Here is a 16,888-nt window from a genome sequence, read left to right as displayed (position 1 = left end):
ATTCTTGAATCCTTAAGAAAAATTCTTGAATCCATAAGAAAAAATGGAGAACTAGACTATCTAAGAAACAAAATTCAATTGATACTACTGAAGAAAAAAAAAAAGCCCCACGCAATTCATTTTTTGAAGCTTAAATAAAGCTACAGACTCGTAATTGGACCATATTTATCCAAAATAATAACGATTCGAGAACTTAAACATGTAAATGTGCCTAAAATTAGATAATCCAACTGAACCCAACTTTGAAAATCCTAAAACAATTAAAAATAGCATGACATTCACTAAAAATAATAGGTTTTAACTTCAAATTAAAAATTGATCCCAAAACCATTTTTTTAATATGCATGAGAATAGCAAATATATATACTAAAATAGCAATTCTTATAATCAGTCGTAAATTTGTGTTCATTGAAAAGTTAAAGTGTGCGGAGGCAATGGTATACATTCTGGTCTTGTTTCTTCTGCTCCAGGCACTATATGAAGTCTAATGTGATACGTGATGGATTATCACAAGTTCATGATTGACAAGAATGCATTAAATTTCTTGAGCCAATGATTCGATACCGGTGAGCGAAATCCGCATATCCTCTCCCTTCCCCGTCAACCTCACACCACCAAAACATGCTAAATGGCATTTATAAATTTTGGGTCTACTGACTCCATGACCCTTTGCTCTTATGCACCAAAATCAGCTTCATTGGAGATTCGTAGCCATTGGATATCAAGTACGGAAAAAGTGCACAAAAAGCTTAATTTTGAATCATAATCATAAACCCATAAAAGAGGTAAGGAAAGAGGCTCATGGAGTCCCCTTCTTTGCATGGATGGATGAAAGATAAAAATGATGATGGACAGCTTGCATGGTGTGGTTGTGCTGATGGATATATGTTTGGGGGGGGGGGGGGGGGGACAATCCCGCAATGTAGTGAGGTGATCTGTTCTGTTATGGGTTTTTTGGATTGTTCTACAGCTCTAAACTCAAAATTCCAATTGAAACAACATCTCAATCAGATCTAAATCAAAGTTTCAGATCTGATCGAGAAATTTGCTGAGGTTGAGAAATTAAGTTTTCTCATTAAAGATCAAAAATCAACAATGAAACACAAGGATCAACGATTGAGAAATTCATTTTTATTGAAAAACAAATAAGTTAAAATCCACGATAAAACTCAGATTCAAGAGAAAAGATCTAGAATTATACATATATAAACACAAACCCGATTGTACCAATTCAAACCAGATTTCGGATCGCTATACACTATGGCAATCTGAAATCACTATATACACTGTAGCGATCTGAAATTGCTATTCTCGACACTTGGATCTTCTTTTCTCCTGACAATCACTTATTTTCTTCATTTCTGTGGAGGATATTTCTTGCTAGGTACCAAAGGAGGACACGTGACACCTAGGGATTCGAGTCAAGTACAGAGATATAAGGGTAAGCTCGGTGACTCGGTTACAAACCAACCATGAGTTTGGGTTTTGGTTGAAGAAAAGTAGGGAATAAATCAAAATGAATTAAATCGTCCCTCATTCGGATCATCCATTTGCAATATCAACACATATTCCGAGGTAAACACGTGGCATCTTTTGAAAATGGTTATTTTCCTTTTTAATGTAATAATTAATTTAGGTAAGGGTAATCTGGTCCATTGTATTTTAGTAAGGGTGATAACTCTTTTAAGGTTTTTCTATAAATAGGCCTTGGAGGCCATGGAAAAAGGGGAGGGAGGTAGAGACAAAAAGGATGGAAAGAGGCCATGTAACCGCGAGTTTGATAGTAGAAAGGCTCCTCGAGCTCGTGGATGTAGGTACGATTGCCGAACCATGTAAAAAATCTGTCTTTTATTTCCCTTTTTTATGTTTTTATTACCATTTTGCGAATAAAATGTGAAAATCGTGATGGAGGTTGATCTATCCCAAAATCGGCCTCCACAATTTCTCTTGATTTTTTGGTTTTTTCAATCTTGAAATCTTCCATTTTTTCGTATTGTTGGGTTCATAAAGCTCTGATTCACTAATATGGTGGCTAATTCCTGATCGAAACATTAACACTGTGGGTGGCCCATTATGAGGTATGACAAATCGGAGAGCCCAAAATTACTGACCACAACCTACGTTCAAACTCACTTTCACCTACTAATTACTGACCACTAATCTCGTTTGCCTAGTATGAAAAAAAATAGTAACCATCAACATCCCTAATAAAGTTCCTCGGACCATTTATGGTTCATGAACGATTTTTCTCAAAATGAACAAAAGTATCTTTATTTGCAATTTTTTCTCGTTTTACAATGACTATTAGTGGATCAACTTAAATAAAATTAGGTTGGATCCAAAAATGAGCCAAAATTATTATTTTGTGAGCCAAGTAAACTTTCTCCTAAAAAAATTCTATCAATTTTCCCACAAAAATTAAAAAAAAAAAACATAAAATTTTCATCAAATCTTTTCTTGGTGCAACCATTCAAGCGCATGGTTAGCAATATTGGGTGTTATTCTTGTTGTGCAAGTGTCTTGTACTATGTTTCCTTTTTTATGGTTATAAAAAGAAATTATGTAATATTTTCTTAAGGGAATTTTTCTATTTTGGGATTTTTTATTTTTGAAAGACAGAAACATTTTAGCAATACCCTAATTTATGAATAAAGATATTTAGGATTGTAAAAACACAAGGATTTTCCTCTTCTAGGGTTTAAAAGAGAAATGGAGAAGGGTATACAAGGGTTTTTGGGCTTAGGTTTGGGATAAAAATCTTGAGTGTTTTTTCTTGTATTATTCTTCTTTGATTTCTTAGTGAAGAAGCTTGGTCCTAATTTGTGGACGTAAGCACCTTGTCAAACCACATAAATTCTTGTTCTTCATGTGCGCTATGTGTTTTTTGTTCTCTTTACTTCATTGTTGTTTCACAATCTGTTATCAAAGTCAATCGGGTTCGTACAAAGAGTTAATGAAGATTGACTATGCTTTTTTTGAGATCGTACTTTATTTTCATTTAGGGTTTAATACGATGGAAGTGAAGAGTTCGAAACACGAAGTTTGAGATCAAGAGATTCAATGGGAATGATAATTTCAATCTATGGCAAAAAATGGGGAAGGATATCCTGGTTCAACAAGAACTGGCTAGAGCATTGAAATGGAAATTTGGTAAATTAGAAAATATGACAAATGCAGATTGAGAAGACATCGAAATGAGAATGGTTAACACTATTTGACTTTGTCTTGCAAATGATTGTGAGGTGAATCTTACAATTCAAGATGACAAGTGAAGTTCCTTTTCTATAGTTAACTAGGTAGTCGGCTCAGGGAAACTACACATGATAATTAGCCATGTGATTGAGTTAGGATGGATGAGGATGATTTGTTAGTGTGTAGATAGTGGTGCTTGAAGGTCAATGTTTGTTTGCAGTATTAGCAAATAGGTAGCTGAGTTGAGTTGATTCAACTTTGAAGTGAAGTTACATCCCCTGCATAGGTGATGCAAAGTTCGTTGTGGAAGACATGTGCAGGGTTTCTCTCAAGGTGGTTTTGGTATTTAGACCAACGTGGAGCGATAGTCATGTGTGATAAATTATTGTCCCAAGTCTTTAGTGTGACAAAATTCAAGTCAAAGTGGAGATTGTTGTGCAATTGTTTTCTATTCTATTTCCATTTTAAGGTTACTAAAATGGAACTATGTAATATTTTCTTGAGGGATTTTTTCTAGTTTTGGGAAATAGAAGAAGTTTCTTAGCAACTCTTGATTTTATGGATAGGGTGTTTTCTTATTCTCAAATTTGAGAGAGAAATGGAGAGAAGTGTACAAGGGTTTCAAGGCTTGAGTTTGGGATTAAAATCTTGGGAATTTTTCTTATAACATTCTCCTTTGATTTCCTAATGAAGAAGATTGGTTTTGATCTGTAGATGTAGGCACATTGCTGAATCACAAAAATTCTTGTTCTTTATATGCGCTTTGGGATTTTTGTTCTCTTTACTTTATTGTTGTTTCACAATTCTTATTTAGTGTGTGAATTTTACGTTTTCACATATAATTAATAATATTATATATTATTTTTATTTAAGAGTCTTGATAGCACTATTTTTTTTTTTTTTTTTTTTTTCTGAAAACCCTAACCCATTTATTCTCCATCCATAAAAAGGGATAGTGAGGTAAGGGTTGGCAATGGGTCTAGTGTGGGTCAAATGAATCATATATTCAAATCCTTTTCTAACTCTATATCTTATTTTTTTCTACCAACTTTTGCAAAGGATATTCATATCGGACTATTTATCCAAATTTTTTAAAGGATATTCACATCTAACTTGTACCAAAAATTCAAATAGATATCCAAGTTGGATATATATACCTTATTGTGAAAATGACGAAAGAACCTTAATTTTGGTCTCTCATTGTGAATTTACTGTATTAAAACTTGGATAAACGGATGTTCAGATCAGATAAGACACTTATCCCTGTCTGACCCAAAAAAAATTCAGATAAAATAATTACAGATTACCCAAATTTTAAATGGGATAAAAAATACTGTACCCATACCCTAATAACTTGGGTCGGATGAGTTGGGTAAGCGGATATTATCTGACCCATTGTGTGTGTGTGTGTGTGTCATTCAGGGGAGAATATATATGTATATATTCTTTTTTTTTTCATCAAAACAAGATGAATTTTTGACCAATAGAATTTCATTCCAGCCAGAGTCCACTCTTTATTTCGTTTTTGTTGTTGAAAACTCTCCCTCTTTCTTCAAGTTTGAATGTTGAAACAAAAGACCCCAAAATGCAATTCTATTGCAAATACCTCATTGAATCGGTTGTCTAAGCAACTCATTTTCTACATTTCCCTCAACAAATCTCTAACCACATTGCCTCATCAGACACAACAACCACCTTCAATCCAAGATCCTCAACAACTTCATTTGGGTACCATCTCATTAGACTCCTCTACTTATACTAATCTCCTCAAATCCTCCATTAAATCTGGATCTCTAATTCATGGCAAACTCATACACACCCACTTGATAAAAACATCTTTTCATCAATGTATTTTCCTACGAAACAATCTACTCAATGTGTACTCTAAAAGCGGTGAAATCGATATTGCCCATCGCTTGTTCGATAGAATGCCCGAACGAGATGTCGTTTCGTGGAATTTGCTAATTTCTGGATATTCTCAAGTGGGCTTCTATGGAAAAGCTATGGACGTGTTCAAGAAAGCTAGAATTGCTCATATAAAACTCGATAAGTTCACCTACGCTAGTGCTTTGAGTGTTTCTGCTCGAACTGGGGATCTAGAATTAGGTAAGCTAATCCACGGCTTGATTATCATTAGTGGATTGGGTGCTCGAGTCTTTTTGATTAATTCACTTATCGACGTGTACTCAAAGTGTGGTCGGGTTGATCAGTCTCAAATTGTGTTTAATAATTCCTATGAGTTAGATGATGTTTCGTGGAATTCTTTGATTGCGGGTTATGTTCGAATGGGTTTGAATGAAAGAACCTTAGAGGTTCTAGTTAAGATGCACCAATGTGGCGTGAAGTTGAATAGTTTTGCATTGGGTAGTGTTCTAAAGGCATGTTGTTCGCGCTTCGATGGTTCAAAAGAATTTGGAAAAATGCTTCATGGATGTATAGTAAAACTTGGGCTAGATTTAGATGTTGTTGTCATGACCGCATTGCTTGACATGTATGCGAAGATTGGGGATTTAGAAGATGCAATTAGGGCTTTTAAGCTGATGTCCTATCGAAATGTTGTCATGTTTAATGCGATGATCGCTGGATTCTTCCGATCGGAGACTGGAATTTGTGAAGAATTTGCAGTAGACGCTTTGGATCTCTTCTCTGAGATGCGAAGGGAAGGATTAAATCCCACAAAGTTTACGTTCTCAAGTATACTCAAAGCATGTAATGCGGTTGAAGCTTTTGAATATGGAAAGCAAATTCATGCTCAAATCATAAAAAACAATCTCCAATCTGACGAGTTCATTGGAAGTGCTCTTGTTGACTTGTATTCTCTGTTTGGTTCTATTGAGGATGGACTTCGATGTTTTCATTCAACCCCAAAACTCGATATTGTCTCGTGGACGTCCATGATTGCAGGGTGTGTTCGAAATGGCCAATTTGAACATGCACTCGGTCTATTTTACGAACTTCTGTCATTGAGAAGAAGACCAGATGAATTTACGATATCGAGTGTGTTGAGCGCTTGTGCGAATTTGGCTGCCGCAAGATTAGGTGAGCAGGTCCAAGGGTATGCTTTGAGAACTGGAATCGGACATTTTGCAATTGTCGGAAACTCACTGATTTGCATGTATGCAAAATCAGGGGATATAGATGCCGCTAATCTGACATTTAAGGAGATAGAGAACCGTGATGTCGTGTCTTGGTCTGTAATGATCTCAAGCCATGCACAACATGGTTGTGCAAGTGAAGCTATAAAGCTCTTTGATACGATGAAGAGTTGTGGTATTGTACCAAACCATATTACGTTTCTTGGAGTTCTTACTGCCTGCAGTCATGGAGGGCTTGTGGAGGAAGGATTCCGGTAAACCCATCAATTGAAGAGTTAATTTGCATGAGTTTCAATTGGGGTTCAACTTGGTTTGGTTTGGTTTCTGGCCAAATCAGAACCAAACTAGCATAGGTCGGTTCCACTAAATAAGAACCAGAACCAAATTGCCTATAGAACCGAACCAAACCAAACCAATCAAAAGTCAGTTTGGTTACATGGGTTGTCAATATCGTATAAATCTGTTTGGAAGCAACATATTTTTAATTAAAAAGATAAAATAAATAATGAACATGAAATTTCATATAATAAGTCATTAATCTACCCATTAAAAAAACCATTAATTTATCCATAAAAAAGTCATTAATCCTTGTCCGAAAACCTTAAAAGGTATTAATTCATTAAGAGTTCGGTTCTATACAAGACTTGAACCAAGAACCGAACCAAATTGATTAGTTATCCATTTTCTTAACCCAGTACTGAACCGCAACTTCTAACAAACCAAACCAGATCAGTCCAAAGCCATTGGTTTGGTTCGGTTCTTGGTTTGAAACAGACGAAATTGCACCCCTACTTTCAATTTGAAATGACTGAAATACCCACTCAATTTGTTAATGATTATCAGGTACTTTGCAAGCATGAAAAGAGACCATGGATTGGATCCAAACGTAAAGCATTATGCATGTATTGTCGATCTGCTTGGTCGTGCTGGAAGACTGGCTGATGCTGAGAATTTCATCATGAACTCAGGATTCGATGACGACCCCGTAATGTGGCGAGCCTTGTTGGGTGCTTGCCGTGTCCATGGGGATTCTGTAACGGGAAAACGTGTCGCAGAGCGAGTAATTGAGCTTGAACCTCAAGCAGCCGCATCGTATGTGCTTCTATACAACATCTACTCTGATGCTGGCATACAATTGCCCGCCACAAAAATCAGAGACTTGATGAAAGATCGAGGCATCAAGAAGGAGCCTGGTCTAAGTTGGATTGAAATTGGGACGAATGTTCATTCTTTTGTAGTGGGAGATAGGTCACATCCGATGACTCAAATAATTTACGAAAGATTGGAAGAAATGTTGGAGAAGATCAAGAATGTAGGCTATATTGATGAGAGGTCTGTTTTCCATGACTACCACAGCGAGAAACTAGCGGTGACTCTTGGGATTATCAGTTTGCCAAAAACAGCTCCTATAAGAGTGATGAAGAACTTGAGGGTCTGCCAAGATTGCCATACAACGATGAAGTTTTTTTCAAAGACGGAAAGGAGAGAGATCATTCTTAGAGACCCAATTCGGTTTCATCGCTTCAGAGATGGTTCTTGTTCTTGTGGGGACTATTGGTAACAAGGTTGATAACAGATAATGCTTGGATTGACTAAAGAATGACTGATGAGTGAGATGGAGGTGTTACTTCCTTGGCAGAATATTGATCACTTTGGAAGAAATTTTTTTATGGTAAGCTTAAGTGAGGATCCAAATCCTCCAATTGGTGTGTTAATTTTGTCGCCAATGTGCATAGATATCTGACTGTGGCTTGGTCACGCTCATGCATCAACAAATCTAAGCATAAAGCACAGCAAAAGTAGGATTTTGATGCTCACTGATAGTTAGACGGTTAATTGGATCGCGTCCTTCTCGATTTTATATAATGATGTTGTGGTTTGTTTCTGCAATATCAACTAGAAGATACTGTTAGCCCATTTCATATTCAAGGCTGACACTTATAATAAATCCTCAAGAAGTGTACAACCCTTACACCTGGCAATGCTGCTCATAGGTGGGTTGAACTTGGGTGAGGTTCTGTCCAAAATATACTCATCGAGAGAGAGATCAAAATGAAAGAATGAAAGTACAGAATATGTAAGCATCCTCGATTTATCCTTAATAATATTATTATTTTAGTATGTTTAAATACTGTATTATTTGACAATTAGTTCCTTTTTTCTGCAGGAAATTTGGATAAGAGCTTGATTTTTTGTGAAGGCTAACAGTTTTAAGGATGCAATTGGGAATACATATTGGTTTGAATTCTTCGTTGTTACATCTTTGTAACATGTTTTTTTCCTTTATAGTTCACTCCCCATTCATGATACATACATTTTGGCAGATTTGTGGGACTGCTCATTGTCTTATATATGCTGCTTTGCCGGGTTATGGGGATTCTGTTTTGGTTTTTCTTAAAATTGGAATGCTTAATCTATTAATTTATCCTTGTTCCTTCCATGCTGGATTCAAGTAGCTGATGATCTGCCTTTATGGGGTTTGCTTTATATCACTTTTATTTGTTAAAATTTTCAGTCATTTTAAACAAATTGATTTGATTCCTAGCTGATGTCTTACATGCTTTTAGTGCTTCCTTCAGACATTTTACAAACTTACGAGAATCCGACACTTACATTAGTAGAAATTCTTTGGAGAAAGTATTATTGGATTCTGAGAACCTGTTTGGATACACATAAAAAATGTAACTTTTTTTTTTTTTTTTTTTTTTTTTTGAAAGTTAAAATTAAAAAGACCTTTTTGGATTCATTTTAGACAACTACTTTTAAAAAGTAAAAATCTTTATATTTTAAAAAGCAGAAGAAAATTACTTTCTAAAAATTACTTTTTCCCAAAATTACCTTTTTTTCCTAACTACTTTCTATCCATACGGACACTTAATATGAGTGAAAAAAGTTGAAGGGATTAATTGATGAAGCTTCTAAAATCGAGTTAACAAGTTTCCAAGGAAAAAAAGAAATTTTTGCAAAATGTGAAAACTTGATGAATGATTGTTTAAATTCAATTTAGAGGTTTATAATATGTTTTTGGAAACTTAAATTTGCTAAAATATATGTTTCATGTCTTCGTTGGGGGTTTCATCTGGCTAATCACCAAAGCGCTTTTTTTGATTTCGTGTTATTTCTTGCAAAATGATCCAAGGGTGTTGCAAGTATGATTTGGAGAGATTTATAATTATTAAAATAAGTTCCATAAATTATGTAGCACTCGTTTTACCAAAATTGTTAAATTTTCTAAAATGGGATTTTTCTCTGTCCCAAAGTCATTTCTCTCTTACTGAAAAATGTCAGGAAATGTATAGCTCACCATTAATAGATTGATCCAAGAATAATACGAGTCCTGTAACATCATTTCTGTTGCAGTTCAAGTAATTTCCATGGATCAAGAACAGCCATCAACCATAAAAAATGGGGGCAAGCGAGTTGCATCTAAAATTTTATTTGATTTTTCGTACCTGCCTACAAAAAAAAAACAAAAAAACAAAAAGAAAAGCGATGATACAAATGATATACCATCAACTGATGGAAAATGCTGGAATGACACAAAGGTGAGAAAAATGATGTGGTGGCGCACCCAAAACCATAGACGCTTTTTACTCGTATCTCGTGGAAAAGCATCTACGGTAATATGCACAACACCGCGAGTTTTTGTCACCCTTGTGTCACCCTAGCACGACTCTTAATTGATTGAAAATTCTTAAGTCGTTTAATATGATGATTTTATTTAAGAGAGAGTCTATTGCCACACCAATTCATACATAAATCATCAAAGAATTGTACATATCTTGTGTTAGGCATTAGCAAAAGTGTGCTGCAATAAAAGCTCTTATTTAATGAATTAGAGCTCATGGCAACCACAGGCACCTTCCAGAATATAGTATTAAAAGAAAGATAAAGCAAATCATGATATGGTGCCACGTGGTAGATAGGATTTCTTACCTTTGCTAACCCAATCCGGACTATTTCCTTCAAGCTCCTCCTCACATCATCATCTACATTATACTCTCTCAAGTCACTAGAGCTTCTCTTTCAACAAAAAAAAAAAAAAAATTCTACCAAAATGGCAACTTCAGTCACATGTTCCGGCACCATGATTAGCACCTCCTTCGTCCGACGCCAACCCGTGACGAGCCTTCGAGCTTTTCCTAATGTGGGCCGGGCCTTATTTGGAGTCAAGGCCGGGCGTGGTCGAGTAATGGCCTATAAAGTTAAATTGATTACACCCGAGGGGCCGCAAGAATTTGATTGTCCGGATGATGTTTATATTCTTGACCAGGCTGAGGAGTTTGGTATCGAATTGCCTTACTCATGTCGTGCTGGTTCTTGCTCTTCTTGTGCTGGCAAGATCGTGAGTGGAACGATCGATCAATCGGATGGTAGCTTTCTCGATAATGAACAGATGGATGAAGGATGGGTCCTCACTTGTGTTGCTTATCCACTATCCGATGTCGTGATAGAGACCAACAAGGAGGAGGAGCTCACTGCTTGATAATCTAAAATGTAAATGTTTTACTCTTAATCTTGAGGATTGGTTCCTACTCTCTCTTGTCTCTCAATCCCTTCTTTTAATTTTCTTTTTATCTCTTGTTTGTTAGTTTTGTATCCAAGGACATGGTTTTATTAATGGTGTTGTTAAAGCTTTTCTCGTGATGGGTCTATCTTATGAGCTTATTTCTTTCATCTCTTCCTCACATTTGGTAGTTTTGTTTGTTTTAAACTAGAGATGTGTGTGATAACCATATTTAAAATCTTTTTGTCAAGACATCATCTAGCTCAAGAGAAAATTCAAGAATGGCTCGATGGACATTTTAATAGATAAATACGAGAGAGAATGAGATGGTTCAAAATTTTGCATAGTTTCAATATGTTTTGATGGAATATATTCCAATTTTGATTGAGACTAGAGTGACGTGTTTGTTGGAAAAATACTACAAACATAATAAACATGGATGTAGGATTTAATCTTGAACAAAACATAATAATCGGATCGAAAAGCAATAAACATTAAAATACATGAATTCACTTCTTCGATAATCTGTAAAGATCACTTTGACCTTGATCTGTGAAAAATAAGTGTACTACTCCAATTCTGCCTACACCTTTGGTGATGAGAACCTCTATCTCAATAATAAAATAATATGTGTAGAAAGGAGGGGATGACCACCTATTTATAAAAGAAGATATTAGGTTTTCTACCATCGTAGAATTCTAGTATTAGGTGAATACTACTTAAACTTTGATAGGATGTTCACTAACCTATCATATTTTATGTTGGTAATCAATGCCAGACCACAAGCATGATTTTCAATTTTAGCCTTAATGTTTTGAATAAATTACAATCCAGTGTTTATATATGCGAAAAGATCATAAAATAATTTTAATAATGAGTGGTGACTTCAATAACAAGGCTACTTGTTCGATGAGCGCCGCGTGGAATTGAAGCAACAAATGCTATAATTCATCCAGAGGTAGCATTAGTATTGGTCCCACTCACAATTTCGAAACACAAGCACACATGCGGTTTTACCTGTGTATACTGCTTAAACATGAAACACAAATGTCACCATAGTCACGCACAGTTTTTATTTATTTATAAGGATGAGTTACAGAAACCTATAGAAGGGAAGTGGTTCTTGAGCTACTAAAGACGCAGGAAATAAAGAAGAGAAACAAAAGCAAAGGAAAAAAATGTGAAAGAGAAATATTACGAGAGTGTTTGGTTCTGCTAAGTCAGACCCATGAGGAAGCCATGGTCATTATTGGTTGCATCTAGAACCTTTTGCTCAATCTCGGGAACTTTGAGGACTTTAATATTCACCTCTTTTTATTTCTTGGAGTGTTTGATCAAGAACCTTCATGAAATCTGTAAATGCTAAATCTTGCTCTACAATATTCCTCCCTCTCCTTTCTCGGGCGGACCTGCGAATTAGTCCACTCCGACAATCAAGTTAGAGACTATAATCAAATCTATAAAACTTAATCGAATTTTCAGAGAAAAGAAGAGGAGAAGAATCCCCTTTTTACCCATGGTCCTCTGATTTTTTATAAACAACCAATTTGATCGTTTCATGTCCCATTCTCTGAGGTAACTCAAGGCAGTTAGCTTACCCTCTGACATGTCAGCTGCGGGGGCAATTGCAACTGCTCTGTCAATCCTGGTATAATCAGAGTTGATCTGACATGATATGGGTTGTCAGAGCTGTCAATCAATGGCACATCTGTCAGACTCATCTTGCCGACTTATACTGACATTTGATACCCACAGAGCAAGCCATCCATGCTACTTAATGGACTGGTGGTGTAGGTTTGAGCTAGACATTCGTGCATCCGAGGAGTTTTATCAACTGGGCCCATATAGCAGTCCATCCGAGCTTCGAGTCCATATCTCCGAGCATTATTCGAGTCACGTGTCTATATTCAAGAATTTCCCCCAATAATACCCCCTCTCGGGGACTCGGGCAAAATGCTCGGGTGCTTGAGAAATTATTCCAAAAAGTGGAAAGTTGACACGTGGCAAGCTCTCAGCGTGCTTCGGCTTCGATTAATGATTTTATTACGACGAATCGTTACTTAGCTCGTTCGTTTTTCGAGGGCGGCGGTCGGTGGGGCTGTTCTCGTAAGGCATGATCTGCCTGTTAGTTTATACGGCGCAATTATGTTCAATGTACATGTGGCGCTCTACAGTTTGCTTGATTCGCATGCGAAGGTCGAACGGTCATATCGGATCTCCAAGCAATTAATGCCTCATCATCATTTGCTTAAGAGATCCCAACCGTTGATTTCAAACGCGCATCTCGAGGCCCCTCAGGTCTATATACCCCTTCCATCTCATTTTTCTCGTTTACCTTCATTCTTTCTGCCATTACTCTGCCTCTCAGTTCTCTCGCGCCCTCTCAGCTTCTGCTTGTGCCTCTGTTTGTGCCATCGTTGTGCCTCTCAGTGCCCTCGCGCCACCAATTACTCAGACATCCAAGGTCCCCAGATTCCTTGAGGAAGAGATAACAAGGTAACCAGATCAAGGTCTCTCCCCTCTCCTTTGCCCCTTATCCCCTTTCCCTATTTTCTCTTTAAAATGGCCAGGGGGAAGTCTTATTCCCCCGTTCGCCCTCCTCTGGACATCGTTCGGGATGCCTTTGGTGTCCCCAGCAGTGTGGGTCTGTCTTATGTGGATGAGACCCTTATCCAACGCGGATGCTCCCCAGGTACCACTGTGGTACACTGGGGACAACTGAAGGCTGGCCTCCGAGTTCCCCTTAGCAGGCTAACTCGAGAGGTCTTGAACTTCTACAGGAGGGCTCCCGATCAACTGAGCGAGAACTTCTTCCGTCTAATTCATGTTTTCGAGCTAATGAATGACAGACTGGAAGAAGGTCTACAACTCGGCTTGCCGAACATTAGGGCCCAATTTGACCTCAAGAAATGTCCCAACAGGCCAGGTTTCTTCTATCTTTCTAAGAGGAGAGGGAAGTCGTCCTTGATCGAGCTTCTTGACTCGGACAAAGAATGGTTTTTATTTCCGATCCGATTGTCCAGTCAGTGGGAAAGCGCTCCCGGGGACGAGCTTCCCCACTTGACACACCACTACTTTAATCCACACGGTGAGTCTTACTTGTTACTTCCCGTTTATTTTTCTGTAGTCTGTATTTCTTTATCTTCTGGAATTCGTTACTTATTGTTTAAATGTGCATGCAGGTCCGAGCAAGGATAAGTTCCTAGGAGAATCGGTGGTAATCACCCATCTCCTCGCAAACCCCGGCCTCTACGACCAGGTCACCGCACTTCTACCTCCAACTGTCCGCTCCTCCGACATGGCTCTCCAATCCAAATGCCCTCCACCAATCCTGGGCTCCGACTTCGAAGAGGACATCGCAGAGGTTCCCCCCACCCTGCCCACTAAAACTCCCGGGGTGGGGCGTGATGTCATGGAAGAAGAGGAAGACCATCAACTTCTTCTTAAGAGGTTGAGGAGGGGGCCCCGCTCCCTGTCCCCCGTGCTCCTGGTGCTATAGTTGCCTCCCCCTTCTGCTGCCGAGGGGGCAAGTCAACCAGTCGAGCTATCTCAGGCATCCTTGGCTGGTTCGGTACAGAGGGGAAATCTGCCCCCTCCTTCCCCATGGGTAGTACAACCCATGGTCGGGGGAAGGCCGGTATGGACAGGGACTCTGCCCTGTCCAATCCAGCGGTAGCCTGGGCAATTTTCGAAGCGTCCGCACTACCGCGAGACGTGGAAAAAACTCGTCGTAGTTTTGCCGGTAACTCAGCAAAATTTTCCAACGATGCCTTCTGAGCTCTGGTCGCGGTAAGTTTTTCTTTCTTTTTCCTTCCTTCAACACTTAATTTCTACACTGGCTACCTTCTAACTCTTTTTCTTTTTTCTTACCAGGCGCAACATGTCGTGGCCAAGCTTGCGACACTTGTGCGGATATCCTTCATGCCGCGAAAGGTTGCATTCTTCAGCTTCAGGCTGAAAGGGATGCGGCTGCGGCCAATTCCTTAAAGCTCCAATCGAGCTTGGATAGCGCACTATCCAAGCTGGAGTAAAATAAAGACCGCTTGGCCCTGGCGGAGAGGAAGATCGCTTCCCTAGAAGAGCTGGTGAAGGCGAAGGAGGTGGAGCAAGAGAGAGCTCTCCAAGACCAACTCAACTCCCTCCAAGCCCAGTTGGACTCTTCAGAGGAGGCTTGGGAGAAAGCCTACAATAAGCTGAAAGCGAAGCTAAGGAAAGTCAAGGCTGCAGCAAAGATGCCGGAGGTGACCCCAGAAGCTACACCAATCGCTGCTCCCGAGCCGACTCTTGAAGTTCCAACTGCACCAGTTGATGACCAAGCTTCCGATGATGCCGCGGCCGTAGTAGAAGCAGATGCATGATTTTTTCTTTCTTTTGTAATACACTTTTTATAATTCTCCATGTAACTTTCTTTTTGTATTAATGGAATTATATTTTGCAATTCTTGTGCCTTCTGCTTTCTGTTCTCTCCCTTTTTCCTTTGCTTTCATGTTGAAGTTTGTTGTTAATTCCAAATGGTTGCCGTGGAAATCGGCACTTGGGGGGGCGAGGTCTACCCTTACACAATCCTTTCAATCTGGGCCAAGGCTTTGACTTGAACCAACTCCTTGGTTGGGCTCGGCTCCTATTGGCCGAGGCTTTCTCTTAAACCAACTCCTCAGTTGAGCTTGGCTCCCGTGGGGGGCCAAGGCTTTGACTTGAACCAACTCCTTAGTTGGGCTCGACTCCTGTTGAGGGGCCGAGGCTTTCCCTTAAACCAACTTCTCAATTGGGCTTTGCTCCCGTGGGGGGCCAAGGCTTTGACTTGAACCAACTCCTTAGTTGGGCTTGACTCCTGTTGAGGGGCCGAGGCTTTCCCTTAAACCAACTCCTCAGTTGGGCTTGGCTCCTGTGGAGAGCCAAGGCTTTGACTTGAATCGACTCCTTAGTTGGGCTCGACTCCTATTGAGGGGCCGAGGCTTTTCCTTAAACCAAATCCTTAGTTGAGCTTGGCTCTCGTGGGGGGCCAAGGCTTTGACTTGAACCAACTCCTTAGTTGGGCTCGGCTCCTGTTGAGGGGCCGAGGCTTTCCCTTAAACCAACTCCTCAGTTGGGCTTGGCTCCCGTGGGGGGCCAAGGCTTTGACTTGAACAATTAGATGTAGGTGTAGATAACTCCTTGCTTATTGATAGTATTGTTTTAGGTTGAATACATTCCATGGCGACTGAATTACATCCCCTGTCGATGTCTCTAAGTAGTATGTTCCAATTTCCCCGACTTTGCTTACGATGTAGGGTCCTTCCCAATTAGCCTAGAGTTTTCCACTGTTAGTTTCTTTCGTATTGGAAAATACCTTTCGAAGCATCAAGTCGTCGACTTTGAATTCTCTACGACGCACCTTCCGATCATAAGACCTATTCAACACCTACTGGTATCGTGCCAATCTTTCTATGACCCTTTCTCATGTCTCGTCCAACAAATCCAAACTCTGAGCTATCATTTCGTCGCTCAGCTTAGTTTCGGCCACTTGTATTTTGGTAGTGGGAATCTGAATCTCGGTCGGGATGACAGCTTCTGTCCCATAGGCTAGTGCGAACGGAGTGAACCCTGTTGCCCTCCTGGCCGTAGTCTGGTAAGCACATAGGACGCTGTACAACTCGTCCACCCATTTTTCTTTATGCTCAGCCAATTTCTTTTTTAAGTTTCCGAGGATTGTCTTGTTGGATACTTCTGCCTGCCCGTTGCCTTGTGGATACCTCGGGGATGACTAGAGTGACCGAATCCCGTACTCCTTGAAGTATGACTGTACACGATTACCCTTGAATTGTGTTCCGTTGTCGGAGATCAGTGCATAAGGGATTCCGAAACGTGTTATGATGTGCTCCTAGGTGAATTTGATAACTTCCTCCTCTCTAATTCGAGTGAGTAGAACAGCTTCGACCACTTAGTAAAGTAATCTGTAGTCACTAGGATGAAGAACTTACCCCCTTTTCTCCGAAGTAGAGGTCCGACAATGTCCATCCCCCATATGGATAATGGCCAGGGTGACTTCATAGGGTGGAGCTCGCTGGCTGGTTGTAGATGCATGGGGGCATGTTTTTGGCATTTATCACACGTC

General features: G+C 39.3%; 2 protein-coding genes across 3 annotated transcripts; both read left to right on the top strand.

The window, feature by feature from the left end:
• Positions 1–4,609: 4,609 nt before the first annotated feature.
• LOC147401801 (Tetratricopeptide repeat (TPR)-like superfamily protein) lies at positions 4,610–8,960 on the top strand. 2 transcript variants are annotated; one of them, XM_086443214.1, is made up of 4 exons: positions 4,610–6,541; positions 7,131–7,908; positions 8,282–8,364; positions 8,455–8,960. In XM_086443214.1, exons 1-2 carry the CDS (start codon positions 4,755–4,757, stop codon positions 7,846–7,848), a joined length of 2,505 nt encoding a protein of 834 aa, XP_086299340.1. In that variant the 5' UTR covers positions 4,610–4,754; the 3' UTR covers positions 7,849–7,908; positions 8,282–8,364; positions 8,455–8,960. The 2 variants fall into 2 exon arrangements, with proteins under 2 accessions (XP_086299340.1, XP_086299339.1); XM_086443213.1 differs by having other exon boundaries at positions 7,131–8,364.
• A 1,322-nt stretch (positions 8,961–10,282) lies between these two features.
• LOC147401800 (ferredoxin-A-like) lies at positions 10,283–10,934 on the top strand. Its single transcript, XM_086443212.1, has one exon. The coding sequence runs from the start codon at positions 10,345–10,347 to the stop codon at positions 10,771–10,773; it is 429 nt and encodes a 142-aa protein (XP_086299338.1). The 5' UTR covers positions 10,283–10,344; the 3' UTR covers positions 10,774–10,934.
• The last annotated feature ends 5,954 nt before the right edge of the window (positions 10,935–16,888 follow it).

Source organism: Akebia trifoliata, chromosome 5 (assembly GCF_017979445.1).
Source record: "Akebia trifoliata isolate Shusen 1 chromosome 5, ASM1797944v1, whole genome shotgun sequence".
NCBI lineage: Eukaryota > Viridiplantae > Streptophyta > Magnoliopsida > Ranunculales > Lardizabalaceae > Akebia > Akebia trifoliata.
The sequence above is the reverse complement of the archived record's forward strand: the minus strand, read 5'-3'. Positions and strand labels throughout refer to the sequence as shown.